The following is a 20,981-nucleotide window of genomic DNA, read 5'->3' as shown; positions in this document are numbered from 1 at the left end:
CTACGAAAACCTGGCGCTCATAAAAATAACCGAAGAAAGATGCACGAAAACAAATCTCAAGGAACTATACCCAAAATTAAACAGTTTTCAGTTTGGGATTTTGGGCAAAATGCTTCTGTAGCACTCCCTGGAAAGTTGGAAAAGCATGGAGCACGGCGGCGACGAAGTTTGATGAACATTTCGAGGATTCTCGGGAATTAAATGAGAACAAAAATTGAGCCCCCCACACCAGTTTCACAGATCGTCAAATTGGGTGTAGGTCTATCATAACAGGCCTCACAAAAAAACAAAAAAATTACCCATGCCCGAAATTGAAGAGGAAGTCAGCCATTTTGTTTCGAAGCATTTTGGGTGACTTCTCCGCTCGGACCTTGATGAATTTCTACTAGGGAATTGGCCCAAATGAGCCCCAATTGGAACCTTAGTACCTTAGATGGATGGACGATGATAAATTACCAAAATATTTCACCTCATAAACTAAGGTGGGCAGCGCATGAGCAAAGTTTGTTCATTTTGAGGATTCTTCAACACAAATAAAACATCGGGGGTCTATCAGAAATTGAACTATAAGTCTGCCATTTTTGTTTAAAACAGACATATTGGGCGAATTATAGGGGTCGGAGGTTGACAAACTCCTCTTAGAGAATTTGCCTAAACGGACCCAATTTCAAATTAAGTTTCCCAGACAGATGGGTGTCGCTAAATAAACACTTTTTGCCTACATCATTACATACTTCATTCAATTGTCGGTACCCCTCTACCCACCCTTGAGGACTTACACGCCGCCAGAACGAAGACAAGAGCGTGCAAAATCCTCCCGGTTGCGGCTCCTTCCCTCAGGTAGGCGCTACCGAACAATGCAAAGTAAAACTAGCAGACATTCCCACAGCTTCTTGCCTCTTGCCATTAACTTCTTAAACAGTTAACTTACGATTCCATTGCAACATGCTACCAATTTTCTTTGTCTTGAGTTTGTTGTCACATTTCTGTCGGGCCAATTATACATTACTCGTGCACTCACTGTAGTAGTCTCGCTATTATTTGCATATCTGTTGTTGACCAAAACTGGACACTCATGCCAGAGTAGCATCTGCACCATTTGCACAATCGACTGAGTACTATCTGCAACATTTGCACAATCGACATTGTCCCAGATTATCGCACTACTAGTTACTTTCAACTGCATACACTTCTCGAAGTCTCGGTGCCGGACTATTGCTATATTAGTCATCCAAAGTGCGACAGGACTTGCATCTTGCTCTCATTGCTAGAGAACATCTTTTTGCACAATTGTCAAAAAAAAAAAAAATAAATAAAAAGAAATGTACCGGCATGACCAGATAACAAGCAAGCCTTTATTGCTCAGTGACGGTTTTTCTCAATGTCTTTATTTCTCAAAAGTATTCTCTGTCAATTGTGTGTCAGCCTCAATCGGGAACAGGTACACTAGACAGATGCCTGAAGATGAATTGACAAACTTTTTTGCTCACGCCATCTATTGTTGGGGAACACGGCGTCAAAGTTTGACAGTCATTGTCATTTACACCTACAGAAAGTGATAGCGTTTTTGAGTGAAGATGTGAAAAGCGAACATATTCCAAGTAAAATGATGGCTTGTGTTGCGTAAAAAAAAAAAAAAAAAAAAAGGTAAATTCTCTGTGCGATAAAGAACAATAAAATCGTGCATGATGCCGGGAGACAATAATGAAGACAAATGTCCCGGCGTCGCTTTGAGCCGAGACAAGTGAAGCTCGTTAGGCTGTTTAGCATTAGCATTAGCCACTGCTCACGTGACCACATGTGATCAAACGTTAGCCCTTTGCGGTAAATAATAACGATAACAAAGATCTTGCTATTCAAACCTTGGACTTTTCTTTATTTATTTTGTGTACCGTTTTGAGCACCTTGAGCAGTACAGCGGCGGCGGCGGCGGCGCGGGGACGCCATTATGCAGCGTTATTGTGCAATTCATCACCAATAATAGATTTGTTTACGCCGCTCTGGCCCTGCGCCGCTCCCAGCGCCGCCTTCCTTGCGACTCGCCATAATAGGTGCTGGATAATGACGCTAATACTAGCCGGCTGCGCTAATAGATGTGCTGGGAGGGATAAAGGCGCCTTGATCAGTCGGCGCGCACCTCTATTGTCTTCAAAGCGCTCTTTAATGGAGGAGAGGCGTCCTGGGAAGGCAAACGTGTGTGTGTGTGTGTGTGTGTGTAAGAGAAAGTAAGCGCACACGCACTAGCAAGCACCCGCGGGTGTGTTCCTCGTCTGAGGCTCTCTGGTGTAAACGTGTTCAGTAAATCTGTGTTTTAGTCGTAATGTTCTCTCTTTAAACTCCTCACAGGCGCCACTGGAGACTACTGGAGCGTGTGTGTGTGTGCGCGCGCGTGCCTCGGGAAAAAGTACACACACACACACATTCTAAAAATGTACATATTCATATTAGAGAGAAAAATCCGCTTAATCCCCTGCTAGCTTTGGTGTTTTAATGACCTTGTACAGTACAGTATGTGCGCAGTTTGACAGAAATATTATTTAGCATATTGTGACATACAAGGAATTTTGGAATTCAACCAAAATGTTTGGGGAAATCTTAATCATTAAAACTGCAAGCAGCAATGAATGGGCCCCTCACGCTCCCCCTTTTGCATGGCAAATCCTCAAAATGATCATCAAACTTTGACACCGAGCCCTGGAACTGGCGCAAACGGCTGCTTCAAAACAAAATTGCCGAGTTCCTTTTCAATTCAACTTTGAGTACCTTGTAGGATTTGGTCAAAGTGCGAGCCCTGGAATTGCTCCAATAATAATAATAATAAACATAAATTCCACTTTTATTTAATTTATTCACTTTTCGAGGCACTCAAAGACACTTTACAATTGCACACACTATTCATTCCCTACTCAGTCACACCTGGTGGTGGTAAGCTACTGTGTGCCGGGGGGCAGTCTGTCGGAGGTGTGGCTGCCATTCTGTGCCTACGGCCCCTCCGACCACCACCACCAAATATCCAACCCCATTCATTGGCAATGCGGGTTAAGTGACTTGCCAAGTGACACGACATGCGCTCAGGCAGGGCTACGAACCGACGACCCTCCGGTTGCGGGGAGTACACTTATCTTCTGTGCCAGCCAACATAATGGATGCCTTCCGCTTTCAATTTCAGGCGTGTGTCTTGCGACTTACCCGGAAAACATACACGTTTTAAGCTCCAACAGGTACTTTGTCATGCCCCCCTTTGCCATTCACTTGAGCCAAAACTATGCTAACCAAACAAACAAAACTTTGCTATTTCGCCTTTTTCCCCCCACTTTTGATGGAAGAATCCCTCCAATCGAAATGATTTCGCCCAATAAACATGAAAAGTTACAATGATGAACAAACAACACTAACTACTTTTTTTTTTTCTTTTCTCCCGTTTGATTTACAATGGAAGTGTTCCCCCATCACACGAGCAGATCAGATCACGGTACGTTCCTGTCATCTTGCATCATCATCTGCTTACCACGTTTCATTTTAGTTTGTTGTTTTGTGTTGTGTTTTAGCGAATATTGTTGTGATTTTTTATTTTGTTTATGTCATGGGGTCTGAGCTTGTATAATTCGCATTCGAGGCGTCAATATATAGTCAACGTATACATATGCGCTCCCCGCCCCTCTGCGCCACGTCGCTGTTTCGCTCGGCTAATTTGAATATATTTTTGGGTCAACGGTGCGGCCGCCAGAGACGGCACGAGCGGCGAGCCTTTGACGAACAATTTAATTTTTAATATTCCATTTCATTTAAATGGGCCACCGCTGGAGCGCTTGGATCAACACCAAACACGGGAGGGAGAGGGGGAGCGAGTGGGGTGGGCGCAAGTTGGGGGCCGCAAGGGGGAGAGGCGGAATCTTATTATTGTTATTGTCCTGAATTTGACTGGCTCATTCTGCTTAAAAGCATAATTTCAGCTCATCTTCATAATCAATACATTTGATGAAATGACACTGTGAGGTTTGTACACATTAGAATTTTACGTACATTTGACATGTAAATTACTTTTTTATCCTAAGCTAAGACAAGCATGTTAGCGTGATGAGCGGTAGCGTGCTTCATCATACAGTTTATGACAGTGTGGTGAGCATGAAGGGCTAAATGAGTTGCTAAGTTCAAAAAGGTGACTATCAAAAAGCAGGCATGTTAGCAGGTTAGCATGCTAAATTTAATGAACATCAATGGCATCCATCCATCAATCCAACCCTTTTATACCGCTTATCCCAGGTCGGGTCGGGGTCTCCTCCCGGTGGGAGGTGCCCGGACCATGGTCTCAGATTTGGATGTGCCGATTCTCATCCCAGCCGCTTCTCACTCAGCTGCGAACTGCTCCAGTGAGAGTTGGAGATCACAGCTTGATGAAGCCAACAGAACCACATCATCTGCAAAAAGCAGAGATGCAATACTGAGGCCACCAAACCGGACCACCTCTACGCCTCGGGTGCGCCTTGAAATTCTGTCCATAAAAGTTATGAACAGAATCGGTGACAAAGGGCAGCCTTGGTGGAGACCAACCCTCACCGGAAAAGAGTCCGACTTACTTACCAAACTCTGACTCCGGTCGTACAGGGACTGAACAACCCGTATCAGTGGGTTCGGTATACCCCATACTCCCAAAGCACCCCCCACAGGACTCCACGAGGGACACAGTCGAACGCCTTTTCCAAGTCCACAAAACACATGTAGACTGGTTGGGCGAACTCCCATGCACCCTCGAGGACCCTGCCGAGGATGTAGAGCTGGTCCACTGTTCCACGCCCACGACTAAAACCACACTGCTCCTCCTGATTCTGAGATTCGACTTCTCGACGGAGCCTCCTCTCCATCACCCCTGAATAGACCTTCCCAGGGAGGCTGAGGAGTGTGATCCCCCTGTAGTTGGAACACAACTTCCAGTCCCCCTTCTTAAAAAGGGGGACCAACACCCCAGTCTGCCAATCCAGAGGTACTGTCCCCGATGTCCACGCGATGTTGCAGAGGCGTGTCAACCATGACAGCCCCACAACATCCAGAGCCATTAGGAACTCCGGGCGAATCTCATCCACGCCCGGGGCCTTGCCACTGAGGAGCTTTTTAACCACCTCGGTGACCTCAACCCCAGAGATAGGTGAGCCCGCCTCAGAGACACCAGACTCTTGCTTCCTCATGGGAAGGCGTGTCGGTTGAATTGGGGAGGTCTTCGACGTATTCTCCCCACCGGCTCATAACGTCCCAAGTCGAGGTCAACAGCGCCCCATCCCCACTATACTCAGTGTTGACGGTGCACTGCTTCCCCCTCCTGAGACGCCGGATGGTGGACCAGAATTTCCTCGAAGCCGTCCGGAAGTCTTTCTCCGTGGCCTCACTGAACTCCTCCCATGCTCGAGTTTTTTCTTCCGCGACCACCAAAGCTGCATTCCGCTTGGTCAGCCGGTACCTATCAGCTGCCAAAAAGGCCCGATAGGACTCCTTCTTCAGCTTGACAGCATCCCCCGCCGTTGGTGTCCACCAACGGGTTTGGGGATAGCCGCCACGACAGGCACCGACCACCTTACGGTCACAGCTCCGGTCGGCCACCTCAGCAATGGAGGCGCGGAACACGGTCCTCTCGGACTTGATGTCCCCCGCCCTACCCAGAACATGAGCAAAGTTCTGTCGGAGATGGGAGTTGAATCGCAGCAGACCCTCACAATACGTTTGGGCCTGCCAGGTCGGACCGGCAACTTCCCCCACCATTGGTGGTGATCAGTTGACAGCTCCGCACCTTTCTTCACATAAGTGTCCAAGACATGCGACCGCAAGTCCGATGACACGACCATAAAGTCGCTCATCGAACTGCGACCAAGGGTGTCCTGGTGCCAAGTGCACGTGTGGACACCCTTATGCTTGAACATGGTGTTCGTTATGGACGTTCCTTCCAATCACGCCCTTCCAGGTCTCACTGTCATTGCCCACGTGAGCATTGAAGTCCCCCAGCAGAACGATAGAGTCCCCAGCGGGATCGCTCTCCAGGACTCCCTCCAAGGACTCCAAAAAGGGTGGGTACTCTGAACTGCTGTTTGGTGCATAGGCACAAACAACAGTCAGGACCCGTCCCCCCACCCGAAGGTGGAGGAAGGCTACCTTCTCGTCCACCGGGGTGAACCCCAACATACAGGCGCCGAGCCGGGGGGCAATAAGTATGCCCACACCTGCTCGGCGCCTCTCACCGTGGGCAACTCCAGAGTGGAAGAGAGTCCAACCCCTCTCGAGAGGATTGGTACCAGAGCCCAAGCTATGTCCCAAAACACACAAGGAATTTGTCTCCGGTAGGTGGAGCCGCTCTAGTACGACAACAGACAGTCAAATGACAGAGAACACTTTTGAGACATAAAGACATTGACAAAAAACAGTCACTGAGCAATAAATGGTTGCTATTATCTGGTAATGCCGGTACATTTTTTTTTTGGGACAATTGTGCAAAAAGATGCAGAGTCCTCTCGCACTTAGAGCAGTTTGAATGACTAATATTGCTATAGTCCGGTGCAATGACCATTGTGCAAAGGGCGCCGAGACGTCAAGCGAGTAGTACGATAATCTGGGACAATGTTGATTGTGCAAATGTTGCAGATACTCCTCAGTCAGTGTGCAAATGGAGCAGATGCTACTCTGGCATGAGTGGCCAGTATTGGTCAACAACAGATATGCTAATAGTGCAGCGTGGCGAGACTATTACAGCGAGTGCACGAGTAATGTATAATTGGCCCGACAGAAATGTGACAACAAACTCAAGACAAAAAAATTGCCAGCATGTTGCAATGGAATTGTAGTTTAGGTGTTTAAGAAGTTGATCGCAAGAGGGAAGAAGCTGTTGGAATGTCTGCTAGTTCGAGTTTGCATTGATCGGTAGCGCCTACCTGAGGGAAGGTGCCGGAAGAGCCGGTGACCGGGATGCGGAGGGTCCGAGAGGATTTTGCACGCTCTTGTCTTAGTTCTGGCAGTGTGCAAGTCCTCAAGGGTGGGTAGGGGGGTACCGACAATCCTTTCAGCAGTTTTGATTGTCCGTTGCAGTCGGAGTTTGTCTTTTTTTGTAGCAGCACCAAACCAGACTGTGATGGAAGAACACAGGACTGATTCGATGACCGCTGTGTAGAACTGCCTCAGCAGCTCCCGGTGGCAGGCCGTGCTTTCTCAGAAGCCGCAGGAAGTACATCTTCTGCTGGGCCTTTTTGAGGACGGAGTCGATGTTGGTCGCCCACTTCAGGTCCTGAGAGACTGTAATTCCCAGGAACTTTAAGGTCTCAACGGTTGACACAAGGCAGCTGGACAATGTGAGGGGCAGCTGTGGCGAATGATGCCTCCTGAAGTCCACGATCATCTCTACAGCCTTGAGCGTGTTCAGCTCCAGGTTGTGTCGGCCGCACCACAGCTCCAGCCGCTCCACTTCCTGTTGATATGCGGACTCGTCACCGTCCTTGATGAGGCCGATGACAGTGGTGTCATTTGCAAACTTCAGGAGTTTGACAGCCGGGTGCGTTGAGGTTCAGTCGTTCGTGTAGAGAGAGAAGAGCAGCGGAGAGAGGACACAACCTTGGGGCGCCCCAGTGCTGATGCTGCGTGTGGATGAGGTGGCCTCCCCCAACCTCAGCTGCTGTGTCCTGCCCATCAGAAAGCTGTAAATCCACTGGCAGATGGCAGGTGAGACGCTGAGCTGGAGAAGCTCGGAGGAAAGGAGTTCAGGGATGATGGTGTTGAACGCTGAGCTGAAGTCCACGAACAGGATCCTCGCGTAGGTCCCTGCACGGTCGAGGTGTTCTAGCATGAAGTGCAGTCCCATGTTGACTGCATCATCCGCAGACCTGTTTGCTCGGTAGCCAAACTGCAGGGGGTCCAGCAGGGGACCCATGACGCTCTTGAGGTGGTCCAGCACGAGACGTTCGAAGGACTTCATGACCACAGATGTCAAGGCGACAGGCCTGTAGTCATTTAGACCCGAGATTGTAGGTTTCTTGGGGACTGGAATGATGGTGGAGCGTTTGAAACAGGATGCTACTTCGCACCGTTCCGGAGATCTATTGAAGATCTGAGTGAAGACTGGAGCGAGCTGGTCTGCGCAGACTTTGAGGCAGGATGGGGACAGAGGGTCTGGGACTGCCGCTTTGTTAATCTTTTGTTGTTTGAAGATGTGTCTCACATCCTGTTCGTGGATGGTTAACGCAGAAGTCGGTGGTGTGATTGTGGTCAGTGGTGCGGCTGGGTGGGTGTGGGGTGTGAAAGTCTCCTTTTCAAATCTGCAGGTGTTAAAGTCATTGGCTAGGGTGCTATTGTTCTCAGCTTGGGGGGATTGTCGCTTGTAATTTGTCAGCGATTGGAATGCATGCCAGACTGATTTAGAGTCGTTAGCGCTAAACTGTTTGGGATGCTCAGAACTACTTCGTCTAGCTCCTTCCAGAATTTCTCTTTCACCACGACTGATCCGGTATGGAATTTTTGTTTTAAGCCGGATGTCCTTCCTGACGCAACCCTGTGCATTTATCCGGGCTTGGGACCGGCCTACAGTTTGCACTAGCTTAAGCCCCCCATGGGCTGCATTTGGTAAGCGGAGGAAAATGGATGGATGGATATTCCGTTTTTCATAAAATACAATATTTTCCAGTGCTATTTTCCTTATTAAAAAAAATTCTAGTGAGAGACGGGGAGGCTGGAACAGATTAATGGCATTTTCATTCATCTCAATGGGGAAAAATTATTTGAGATAGGAGTGTTTTGAGTTAAGAGCATGGACACAGACCAAATTAAACATGTACCTCAAGGAACTACTGTATTTCCATTATTTATGTATTAATTTATTTCAGTTGTTAAATTAATTTGCGACAGGTGAATTTTGGGAAATGTAGTGAGTGTTGGTGACATGTTTGACCCTGTAAATCTCATCTCACGCGCGCACACACGCACGCACGCACACACGCACACAGCCCATGTCCTAGCTGACAAGTCGTGCTACATGAGGAGCTTAGATCCACAAACATAAATATCTAATGAGAGTCGTCTGAAGTGTGCCAGGGGAGACATTAGTGTGTGTGTGTGTGTGTGTGTGAGGGTCTTACACATCTGCGTGCAGCTGCAAGTTGTCTGTCCTCCCCTGTTCCTTGCTAATATGCCCCCAGCCTTGCCTTAACATCCACATGTCAGCCCACCAGGGAGTGTGTGTGTGTGTGTGTGTTGTGTGCAAGTCAGCATGATGTCGCACACTAGGAAATGACATCATAGCAGGGGTTAAACAGCCAAGGTTTACCGTGATTTATAATCCTCAACCCCCCCTCCTCTCATGGAGGGGGGGGGGGGGGGGGGGGGCTACCTGCCATTTTGTAAATTTTTGTTGTTGTTGCTGTTGATTGACTGACATTTCAAATGTTTGTTTTTTTCTTTAAATGTCATCTTTGGAAAGTGAGTTCATTTGCATTTGTGTGTTGAACAGTTACAGAAAGTGATCAAAAGTATCCGGACAGACCCCTTCCATTCCAGTACGACCTCTGATTGATTTTGTATTTGTTTTTTTCCCAATCGCTGTCGATGTCCCCAAAGTTTGGTCCACATTCTTTTGTTCCTCCCCCCCCCCCCCTATTTACTTCCTGTAGGTGTCCTCATACTTTTGTCCATATTTACCTTTAACTTCCAGGAGGTGTCCCAAAACGTTTGTCCACACTCCACTCCAAACTGCACAACTAATGTAATCCTTCCGAGGACCGCCATCTGCACAAAAGAAATAAACCTTAAACTTAAAGAAATCCACAGAGTAAAAAAAAAGTAAAACTGTCAAAGTAAACATCAAACAAAGACACTTACACATTGTGTAGTTAACCACTGCATAGTTTTGCCTCCGCTTAGCTTAATGCCAACAAACAACGCTAAACACCATTGACAGGCTAACAAATTGCAGCGATAGTTATAAGCTATTTGAACACAAGCGGTGCAGCATCACATGGAGACAGGCAATATAACAATACTCACAGGCACATATTCTTTATCCTCTGCAATAAACGATTAATATTGACTGAATTATGCCCCCCCCCCCAGTGGCCAAGTCACGCACACGAGCAGGAGCAGCAATGAACTAATCATGATCCACAGATGGTTTCATTCATTTCAAATTTGAAACAAATGGACAGCACAGGGTTCAAATAAGTAAAGCAGCGGGTGATCGGTGACGCGATATTGAAATACATATTTATTTACGAACAGCTGTGGCAGTAGGGCTACGCTCGCTAGCCCCTCCGTTAGCCTCACCGGCAGTCGGGATGACTTTGACCGTTCACAATTTTCTTTGTAAGTGCGATCCAAAATGAATAAATTATCCAGCGAATATACAATCGAAACAGCGCCGCCCATTCTCTTCATTTCGTTTTTTAAACTTTGGTTGTTTTCTTTTCAAGACAGTATGAATACGCGATAATGTAAAATGGCACATGGTTAAAGCAACGTTCACGTTTCTATTGAAGACGACATACAGCGTAAGTATTTAACACGTCACCATTTTTCCCATTAAATATATTTCCAAAGGTGCTATTTGATCTGAAAGTTTCACCAGCTATTGGGAACCAGCCAAGTAATCCATACATACAAATAAAGTAGAACAAATAAGCTCAGAAATTAACATCTGTTGAAATTTCCAGGTCAATAGCACCTTTGGAAAGTATATTTAGTGAGAAAATTGGCGACGTGTTAAATCCTTATTTCAGCTACTGTGTATGTAGCACATTGCACAATAAAAATAAATACAATGACTAGAAGTCAGCCACAGTCCCAAAAAGTCAGTGTCACACCTCTTTCCAGTTCTTGGTGATCAACCGTCAACTTGTCCAATAGAAATAAGCACGAGGACCACGCTAACAATGTCTGGTTGCCATGTGGATTTGGCCTGCTTATTACGGGATGCGCTTTTGACACAGAGCACATTAATACCCTCGAGTTGCTATTACAGTTAAACACAAACATGGCCGCCCGTCTGCTCTTTTCTTCATCCTCCCTTTGTACTTCCTGTCTGTCCTTATCACCTCGCCACTTTTCACTTTTGTGTGCGGCTAATTAGACGTCCTCTTCAAATTTTACTCCCAAGGAGCCTCTTCAATGCTTCCTTTGTCCGGTGTGTGTGTGTGTGTGTGTATCAGAAAATACAGTATGAGAATTCCAGACTGTTTTATGGGCAACATGAGGAATTTGGACTTGAGCTTGAGCAGTTAGCCTTCAGGCAATGGAACGGACACACACGCACACGCGCACACTTTCAGATTCTCATTTGTGAATCATTTTCAGGCATTAAATGGAAATGTTTTGGGTCTTTCGGCTGGATTTATTTGGTCATTTTACTCCTTCACTGTCAGCTGTTTTCAAAGCAGAGTTGCCTGTTTTGCCAGTCATTTTTAGAGCATATTGACCGATGGACTGAAGACGCGCACGGTATTCTTTGACAATATAAGCGCGGAAACTACCACGAGAAAGAGAATACTCTTCTTTTTTTTTTTTACGAGGGGAAAAAAAGGCTGTTACTTGCTCTTTTTTTTTATAATAGCCTGAGCCATTTGGTCATGAAAGGTTTTTCATTTTGCTTTTTCTTTGGCATTAAAATAAGATTTTGTTTTATAGATACAATTATTACTTTACTCATTATGTTTTTAGAACTTTTAAAATTTTGGGGGGGTGATCCCACCGCAGAAGTTACTTTTTTTCAATTGGTGAATCCATTTGGTCATTTAAGGATTTCCACTTTTACTTTTTCGTTGTCTTTTTTAAACTTAAAAACACACATATATTTTTTAAATTATTGTTAAAAGTTGTTGTGTATTTTTTGAGGTTTCATTTTTTTTTTTGCTCAATCAATTTGGTCATTACATTTTTAAAAACCTATTGTATTCATTTAATTATTGACTATTTTCATCTTTTGTCAATTAAAAATGACATTTACATTTGATTTATTAATATTAAATGTTTCATTTGTTTTAAATGTATATTATTTTATTAATTCTTAGTTTTATTTAAAGGTAGCGATAACCACAGAATAGGAAGTGGCATTTATTTTATTAGGGAAGCGTTACATATCTCTTTGTCTGTCCTGGTTGCTGAGTATAACACGTCTAAAGTGACATTTAAAAAAAAATACAAATAAATAAAAAATGTCAGTAGTGTTTTTCCTGTGTGTGATGAGACTCCCAGGCAAACCCCATTACCGAGCTTTGCATCAAAAACTTCCCAACGAGACAACAAACTTTTCCGCCGATTTGAAACAAACACAGACGCGATGAGATAAGATGGAATGATCCGTGAAGAAAAAGAAGAAGAAGAAAACGTGGCGGGAGATAAGAGCGTCAAATATTGTGGGTAATAATGCGGGAATGTTGTGATAACAACACAGAGACGATATCAAGCCCAGGTGCTGCTAAATTAGCTTGGAAATCACACTGCTTTGTTGTTGTTAGCCAGGAGCACTTTTAATATCACTCCACCTTTCTTCTTCTTGTTTTCGCTCAATTTTAGCACTGAATTCCCCAAGTGACTGAAATAAAACATCAGCGAGGAGCAATTTTGATCTGTTTATTTGCGCCACAATCAAACGATCAAAGCACACAAACCTGTTATTGGTCGCACCAAAGTCACAAACTGTTTGCTAGGGAAATTAATTGAGCTGCAGAAAATAAAATGCTAACAGCGGCAGGGTGGAATGCTAATGCTAACCATTTCGTTTTGTTAGTTTGCTTGTTAGCGTTGTTTGTTGCGATGTAAGACCTGTACCACATCAATTCTGTAGCGGAGACGACAATACAAGAAAATTACAAGGCGATAAATCGTGGAATAATTTTGTATCGCTGTTTGTTAATTTGTTCGCTAGGCTACTACCTATTTCACGAAGAATACCATTTTTTAATTGTGGGGCTTCCATTATTCAAATTATCTGTCTCACAAAAAATGGAAGAAAAAAAAAAGAAATCATGGACCAGCATATTTTTGTTTATTTAGCTAGCTAGCAGGCTATTTCTTGGTCCATTGCAATATAAATGTAAAAATGATAAAATATTCTTTAATTTGTTTTATAAGCTAGCCCTTTTGGCTAGCTAGCTAACCAGTCACATCAGATGATACCTCTTTTTTAATTATTATTATTATTATTTTATTTTTAATTCTGGGTGGCGTAAGTTTCCCTCGTTACAAAATTTGCAATACCAAATTTTATTTTTTTCTCTCCAAATTTTGTAATGAGGGAAACTTACGCCACCCAGAATTTAAAAAAATAAAATAATAATAATTTTAAAAAGAGGTATCATCTGATGTGACTGGTTAGCTAGCTAGCCAGCAGGACTAGCTTATTAAAGAAATTAAGAAATATTTTATCATTTTTAAATTTATATTGCAACGGACCAAGAAATAGCCTGCTAGCTAGCTAAATAAACAAAAATATGCTGCTCCATGATTTTTTTTTTTTCTTCTTCCATTTTTTGTTAGACAGAATACCATGGCGCAGTGTGTTTGTTGTTTGTTTGTACATTTTGTTAGTTAGCTAGCTAGCTAGCTACATCCTGGTTCAAGGAGAGAAGTGAAAGATTGTGCCATTTGTGATCTGTGGTGGGGAAGCAAGTCCCATTGTGACTAAATAGCGATAAGAGAAAATAGATCCTTTAAATATTATTTAAAAAAAAAAAAAAAAGTGAAAAAGACCATTGACCGTCATCTTTTGTTGATATTTAATTCCTGCCATTTTGGTTGTAAACGGCCATTTTAGGGGTAATTTCCAGGAATCCTTGTCCCGTGGAATCTTTTAAAGAAATTGAGCCGTCAAAGCCCGTTTTACTCAGCAACATGAAATTTGAGTATCATTTTTCTATGTGGTTCGAACAGCAGATTGATAAAAATGTCTTTTGAGAAACATGTTTATTTTTTAGGAGCATCACATTTGACTGACCTATTTCTTCCACGTTTAAGGGTTGTCGGCACGCAGGCGACGCTAACACAACAGCCGCTAACAACACAGCCAAATAGCAATTGCAAAGTCAAATTAATCATTTTTTTTTTTTTTTTGTTCAATTTGCTCTCGTTGTGTAGTCGCGTCTCACACACAACAGCGGCGACGGCGGTTGATAGCGACGAGGCAATAACAATAAAATGTCATCAATCTGCTTCTGTCACAGCAAGTTTGTACACAGTAATGACATTAGGCCCGCAGTGGCGAGCGCGCCGCGCTCTTAAAGGCACAGCGACGCGCCTTCAAGTACACTGGCACATTAACAGTATTTTTTTTTTCTCCAACATTGCTTTTTCAATAGATTTTGACACGCATATTTATTTCACATTTATATAAAAATGGAAAGAATTTGACTTGAACATTTATTTTACGTTTTCTACGCGTATACTGTATGGACTATATAGACACTGTGTATATTTATGTCATAGATATTCCTTTTAGAACATGTTCAATGTTCAATTATTATTTCAGATTTATTTAACAGTTTCAAAATATATTGTTGGTGTTTTGTTTTAGTTTTTTGTATCTTTTTTTTTTTTTTTTTTTATACCCGTGGGCCACGTATATACTGTATTTATTTCACGTATTTATTTTGATTTGTTCTTACAATATTCATCTATAGTTTTTGGTCATTTTTTGGTCGTTTTTTTTACTTGTGGAGCACATTCATATGTATTTCATGATCATTCATATATTTTATTTTTTTTTACACTTTTTGGATTTTGGCACACTGATATTTATTTAATATTTATATTTAATGTGTTTTCTTTTTTATCTTTGAATACATATATTTATTTCACATTTCATATTAAAAGAATAAAATATAACAATAACAATATGTTGTTGTTTCGAACTAAAAATTGTAAACACTTTTTACCTTTGGAGCAAATATTTTTTCCACATTTTATATTTAAAAATGCATATTTATTTCACATTTTATATGTATAACAATTTGTGTGTGTGGATTTGTTCAATATTTATTTATATTGAAATAAACGTGTCTAAATTTGTTTTGGTTTTTTTCACCCTGTGGCCTGCATGTATTTCACATTTAGATTTTTAAAACTTTTTTTTTTTTTTTTTACCTTCAGGCCAGACATTTCATGTTGTTATTGTTTTTGTTTTTACTTTTGGACCACATATATTTATTTAATGTGTATTGTTCTGTGTCTAGTCTTTTTCTTACCTTTGCGCGACACACTGTATATATTTATTTCACATTTATCTATATTTACAAAACTATTTTCAATAGTTTTTGGACCATTACGCAAGACATTATGTCTGTCTGTGCAACATAAGTCCTGTATTTTTGGGAAAAAAAAAAAAAATTTGTACACGTTGGCCTTTGCTTCATTAATTTCATTTAGCTTTGGCCCGCGCTTCTTTTTTAAAACAGTATTTCCTATTGGATATGACGAGATGGTGTCCCTAATGAAGTGCCCAGTGAGTGTCCGGTATTTAACAGCCGCAACGGTGTCGTGGAGCACTGAGTCAGTGTTATTGTTTTTTTCGAAGAGTCAATTGTACGTGAACAAAGCAATAAGAAGATATTTACATCATAGCGAGTGCATGCTGAACGTAACGAGCGCTAAGAGCACATTAGCGCCCGCGCGCTGTTGTCCTTCACTCGTCGTCTTCATTTTTTACTCTGCGCTCGCTTTAAACGTTTTCAATTAGCCACTGACACATTTTCATGGGACTTTATTACCTTCCATTACATTCCAATGGAGGATGCGCTTGATGGAAAACAAGCGAATCTGTCCTTTAATCAAACTGCAAGGAGGTACGCCATTTTCCCACAGGAAATCATGGAAATATATAAACTAGTCGGCACATTAAACCTTTATTTACTGTACAGGCAATGCTTTAAACAACATGTAACATTATTTACTGTCATGCAACTGGAAATGTTCGATAATAATTTCACACACATTCAAGGTTAAGCGTTGTTAACAGGTATGCGATGGCGGGCATTATCGAGCAATAAACACACGGTTAGCTTTCGGAGAGCTGTGAGTGGCAAGGGGAATTGACAACAGTTTTTCCATTTTTTTTTTACATAACAGAAAAAGAAATCATTGATTTTAAAAAAGAAATAAAATCAATATGTAGTACAACAATAAAAGTACTTATTTCTCCGAAATTGATGAGCTACTTCTCCGTTCTTCTCCGCTAACGTCAGAGTGGAGATGAACTGATGTTAGCCACGCTAGTTAGCGCCGATATCCGCCTTAGCATCGAGTCTATAGTATTCAGTGCATCCATTGTGGACACGCTAACTCTCGTAGCTGCTTGCAAACAATTTCAAGACAGCGTCTCGCGGGCGTGCTGGCACCTTTCCCGGCAAACTCTGGGCGAGAGGCAGGGAACACCCTGAACCGATCGCCAGCCAATCAGTCGCCCACCGTTCCGCCCGACGGCGGTTCCGTAAAGAAAAAAGTCGTTATTGGATGACCGAAAACGACTGACACCAATATCACATATTGTACTTTAAATGCAGCGTGTGTGTGAGTGAGTGTGTGTATATTTGCTTACGGATCAGAGCAGACAACACACACACACACACACCACCTTCTGTGATCACAAACAATAAAAAGCTCGCTGAGTGTGTGTGTGTGTGTAGCTAAAGGCTAAGCTCATGAACAAGACTCCCTCGCCTCGTTCTTTTCCACGAAGTCAAACAATGCACACAAACACACACACACACTAAGGGGGGTTGGTTGCCGTGGAAACACTTGAGTCCAGATACTGATGAGCGCGTGTGTGTGTGTGTATAAAATCAATGGATCATAAATTAGCAGCGCTGAGTGGCAGCCTTCTGTCGCGCTCGCCAGCGCCACCATCAGGTCGCAAGAGGAAACGCGAGGAGGAAGTGTTCATCAAAAATGTCTCTTTTTTTTTCAATGATTTGAATTTTTGGTCGTGTGTTTGTTTTGCTTGCGCTATTTTTGGCAAGTTATTTTCCCCGGCTAAGGCAGGGCGCCAGATGACAATAACAATCATTTAAAAACATTAATGGCGTCGGGATGGAAATGTGGGAACGTGTTTAAATATTTACAAAGGCCGATTCCCGCGACAGCGTCATCAAAAAACAATTAAATATTCTTCCCGGGTTTTTCTTTTTTTTCTCTTTGTTTGTTTTTAAAAGCAAATCATTGCCAGCCTTATAAACACACGCCTAATTGCAAAGTGAGCGGCACAGTTTTTATTTTTTTTTATTATTTATTTTGTCTCCGCCTTTGCGAGCCGGAAAAAGCAAAACAGGGAAAAAGTGGGAAATGAAGCGGGGGGTTGATAAATAAAGGGAGAGGGGGAAAAAAAAACATAATTTTGAGTATAATTAGGAATATAAAGAAGCTGCTGGCTAAAGATGAGAAGCTAATTGCCTGGCGTTTATTTCTCATCAGCTTTGTTGAACAATCTTATCACGCTCAAATGACTTGGATGCTCGGCAATCTCATCACACGCGGCATTATTTTCATTGTCATTTACATTATTATTAACATTTTTATTCACGTCAAAGAGCTCACTGCAGGTGGCGCTGGTTTTCCACGTTATTTTATACTAAATGCCAGTTACTGTTGTTTCCTACGTGCTGTCCTCACGACACGTTGCCTAGGTGAAGCTACGCAAGCTAGCCAACTCGCAAAAGTAAGGGAAACAAACAGAAAAATATCAATTACTCACGGCACTGTACATTAGGTATGAAAAAATACAAGTCGTGAGCTTCTCTGTACACGTACAACAAGCTAGCTAGCGTTAGCTTGGTGCAACAATCCCGAATTCCCTTTGAAGCAGACATGTTGGGCTCATTTTGCCCGTTTCAAGGCGTTTTCAACGACAAACGTTTCTTCGGGATTTTCTCCGATTGTTACCAAATCCGAATCATGAGCACTGGACAATGGACAACGCTGAATCTGAAACGATGTTAAGTGTTCGTCATTACGTGTGGGCGGAGCGTAGCGGCAAACTTTGATGACTCGTCATAAAATAAGAAAGTGTAATAACTGAGCTTGTGTATTTATTTTTATTTTTTTTTTAAACGTGATCCCAAAGCCAGTTTGACTTAACACGAAATTTGGTTGACATGTCTATCTTAAGTAGTCTCAAGAAGCCACGCCCGAAAAGGCTGCCATTTTGAGCGAAACCAAAATGTCGTTTCAGTGAAGGTTTAAGAGATGAAGCAACCCCTGCCGACTAATACAGTAACTGTATTATATGCACATAAACTGTACACATAAAATAACTGACGTAGCTTCTAACTTTTTACAGGTGCGCTAGGGCCTGATTATCGCAGCTCGCCGGTTTCACTGATGTTGTTGTTGTTTTGAAATGCTGCAGTTGGGCAGCAAACACGAGGCCAAGAAGTAGAACAAAAGTACGGAAAAAAGCGCCGAAGATGAAGAAAAGTTGTCCCGTTGAAGCTTCCAACGCGCTTCCGTCAGCTCCTTTGCCGCCACAGCCGGGGTCACAAGACAACGACGAACCCCCTCGCCGCATTTCAAAAGATTCGCTCCCTTTTCTCCCCATTTCGCTTCGAATCACCTTCTAATCATCATTTGCTGCTCCTGCTGACAATCACACGGCCCTTTCGAAATAAAAGCCCAGGCGGGAAAACATCGGTGCGCGCCTCTCAACTTGCTTTTCAAAGCTTTGAAAAGTCCACGCGGGCTCGCTCATTAGGCAGCGCGCGCCGACCACATAAAGAACACGAAGAAGAAAGTTCCAGAAAGACGCCATCCATTGCTGCACCTCGCCGCCATGCATATTTCACACCAAGAATGTGCCGGAATTATTCATCTGTGCTCCTCGTGTGTGTGCGCGCGCGCTTCCTCTTTAAGCATTCATGCTAACAAAGGGCAACCCAGTCACACAAACACACACACACACATGGATGCATGCACGCACACACAAACACGTGTTTGACCTTCCGCGGCGGCTCTCTAATGGGCCGCTCGTCAAACACCTGACGAAGATGATTGACGCGCGGCTTGATGTGTGGCGGCGCGTCGTTAGCGCAGACAGGAAGACCAAGAAGAAGTAGAGGAGGAAGACCTATCGGAAGAAGACGCAGCGGACATTTTAACTGGTGTCAGTAGACAACCTTTGAGTTCTACGTTTCCACGTCGGACCAGCAGGAAGAGGCTGTGCCAGACAGGAAGTCAGGAAAAAGAATGATGGGGGGAAAAAAAAGCAATAAAGATGGTGGAACAGTCACCATTTTCACCAACAAGAAGTTTGAATTTACAGGCGGGAAAAGAATCAAAGTCTATGGAAATGATTCACCGTTTTACAAAAAGAAAAAAAGCTGTGAGGTACAGTGAAAAACATAATAAAGTTACAAGACATTACTGTAAGATGCAATACAAAATCAAAGTTGAGATTAACATGGGCGGGGGGGGCGGGATAAATAATAAAGGCATTGAAAAATTATGGGGGGAATGTCACTGTTTTACATACCCAAAGTCAGAATTAACAAAGAAAAGGAGAATGAAGTGGTCAAGTAAATACATATATAAATGAAGGGGGGGGGGGGGGGGGGAGAAGTCACCATTTTACAAACAAAATGTCAGAATTACAAGGGGGAAAAGAATGAAGTTGTAAAAAAAAAATGATGGGGAAGTCACGGTATTACACACACACACACACACACACACACACAAAGCTATTAGTAGTAAAAAAAAAAAAAAAAAGACGTAGAAAATCGATGGTGTAAAAGTGTTGTGATTTTCCAGTAAAAAAAAAAAAAAAAAAAAGTCAAAAATGATGGGAGAAAAGCCAGTTAAACATTTAAAATGTTTGAATTACCATGGGATGGAGGGGATGAAGTCATAAAAATTACGAGGAAAAAGTCGACAGTTTAAGAACAAAAGCAGGCGATAACTGGAAGAAAAAAATATTATGTTGTTAAAAAAAAAAAAAAGGAGATGGGGAAAGTCAGCAAAGGAATTAAAAAAAAAAGTGATTAAAAAGTCAGACTGATGGGGAATACACACAAAAAAAGGGACAATTTTCATGAAAAAAGTTATAATTTAATGAGAATGGAGTTGTTAAAATTATTCATCCATCCATTTTCTTTTACCGCTTCTCCTCACGAGTGTCGCGGGCGTGCTGGAGCCTATCCCAGCTATCTTCGGGCGGGAGAAGGGGTACACCCCGAACCGGTCGCCAGCCAATCGCGGGGCACATAGAGACAAACAACCAGTCGCACTCACATTCACACCTACGGGCAATTTAGAGTCTTCAATCAACCTAGCATGCATGTTTTTGGGATGTGACAGCCGGGGCCGGGATTTGAACCCCGGTCCTCAGCACTGTGAGGCAGATGTGCTAACCGGTATCTCACAATTTGTAAAATTCTTCATTTTACAAAAGAAATGAGTCAAAATTCCCACCAAAAACTTGATTTTATGAGAAGAAAGTTGCTATATAAGGAGAACGCAATTATTTACACCAATGTCATAAAAATTACCGGGAAAACAAAAACAGTTCACAGTTCTGTTCGCAGTTCACAGGATTGTTTCGCTTTTCACAGTAAAGAAGCAATTTTAAATAAGTACAAACGGGAAAAGCCGCAATTTTCCTGGGGAAAAAAAAAAAAAAAAAGCTACTTATTCCCATTCTTAATTGATGGGAAAATGACTTGTACATCTCAAGAGCGCCTCTGGTGGAGGACGCCGGTAATGCAGCTGTGAAAACAAGGACGGACGGACGGACACAAAGCGGACTCGATGACGGAGCGAGGAACAGAGGAGGAGTTTGAAGGAGACGAGAGGACGGAAAAAGGGAGATGCACGAGGCTGAAGGTGAAATGTGACAAATGGGGAAGAGGAGGAGGAAGCCACGAGACGCCGAAAGAAAGAAAAAGAAAGAAAGAAAGAAAGAAAGAAAGAAAGATCAAATCTCTTAATCCGTCAGCTCCCTCTCTCTGGACACTTCATTAGGTACACCCTCTGATCCCATTCAATGTATTTAC

General features: G+C 42.9%; 1 protein-coding gene across 1 annotated transcript in view; it reads right to left on the bottom strand.

Moving 5' to 3' along the window:
- Nucleotides 1-9,600: 9,600 nt before the first annotated feature.
- ccne1 (cyclin E1) overlaps nt 9,601-20,981 on the bottom strand; it is a 46,109-nt gene continuing 34,728 nt past the window's right edge. The window contains exon 12 of the mRNA XM_061764958.1: nt 9,601-9,747. Coding sequence (XP_061620942.1) covers nt 9,616-9,747 — 132 coding nt within the window. The 3' untranslated portion in view covers nt 9,601-9,615. The remainder of the gene's footprint in view (nt 9,748-20,981) is intronic.

This window comes from Phyllopteryx taeniolatus, unplaced genomic scaffold (assembly GCF_024500385.1).
Source record: "Phyllopteryx taeniolatus isolate TA_2022b unplaced genomic scaffold, UOR_Ptae_1.2 contig_24, whole genome shotgun sequence".
NCBI lineage: Eukaryota > Metazoa > Chordata > Actinopteri > Syngnathiformes > Syngnathidae > Phyllopteryx > Phyllopteryx taeniolatus.
Note: the sequence above shows the minus strand (reverse complement) of the source record. Positions and strands in the feature narration are given on the sequence as shown.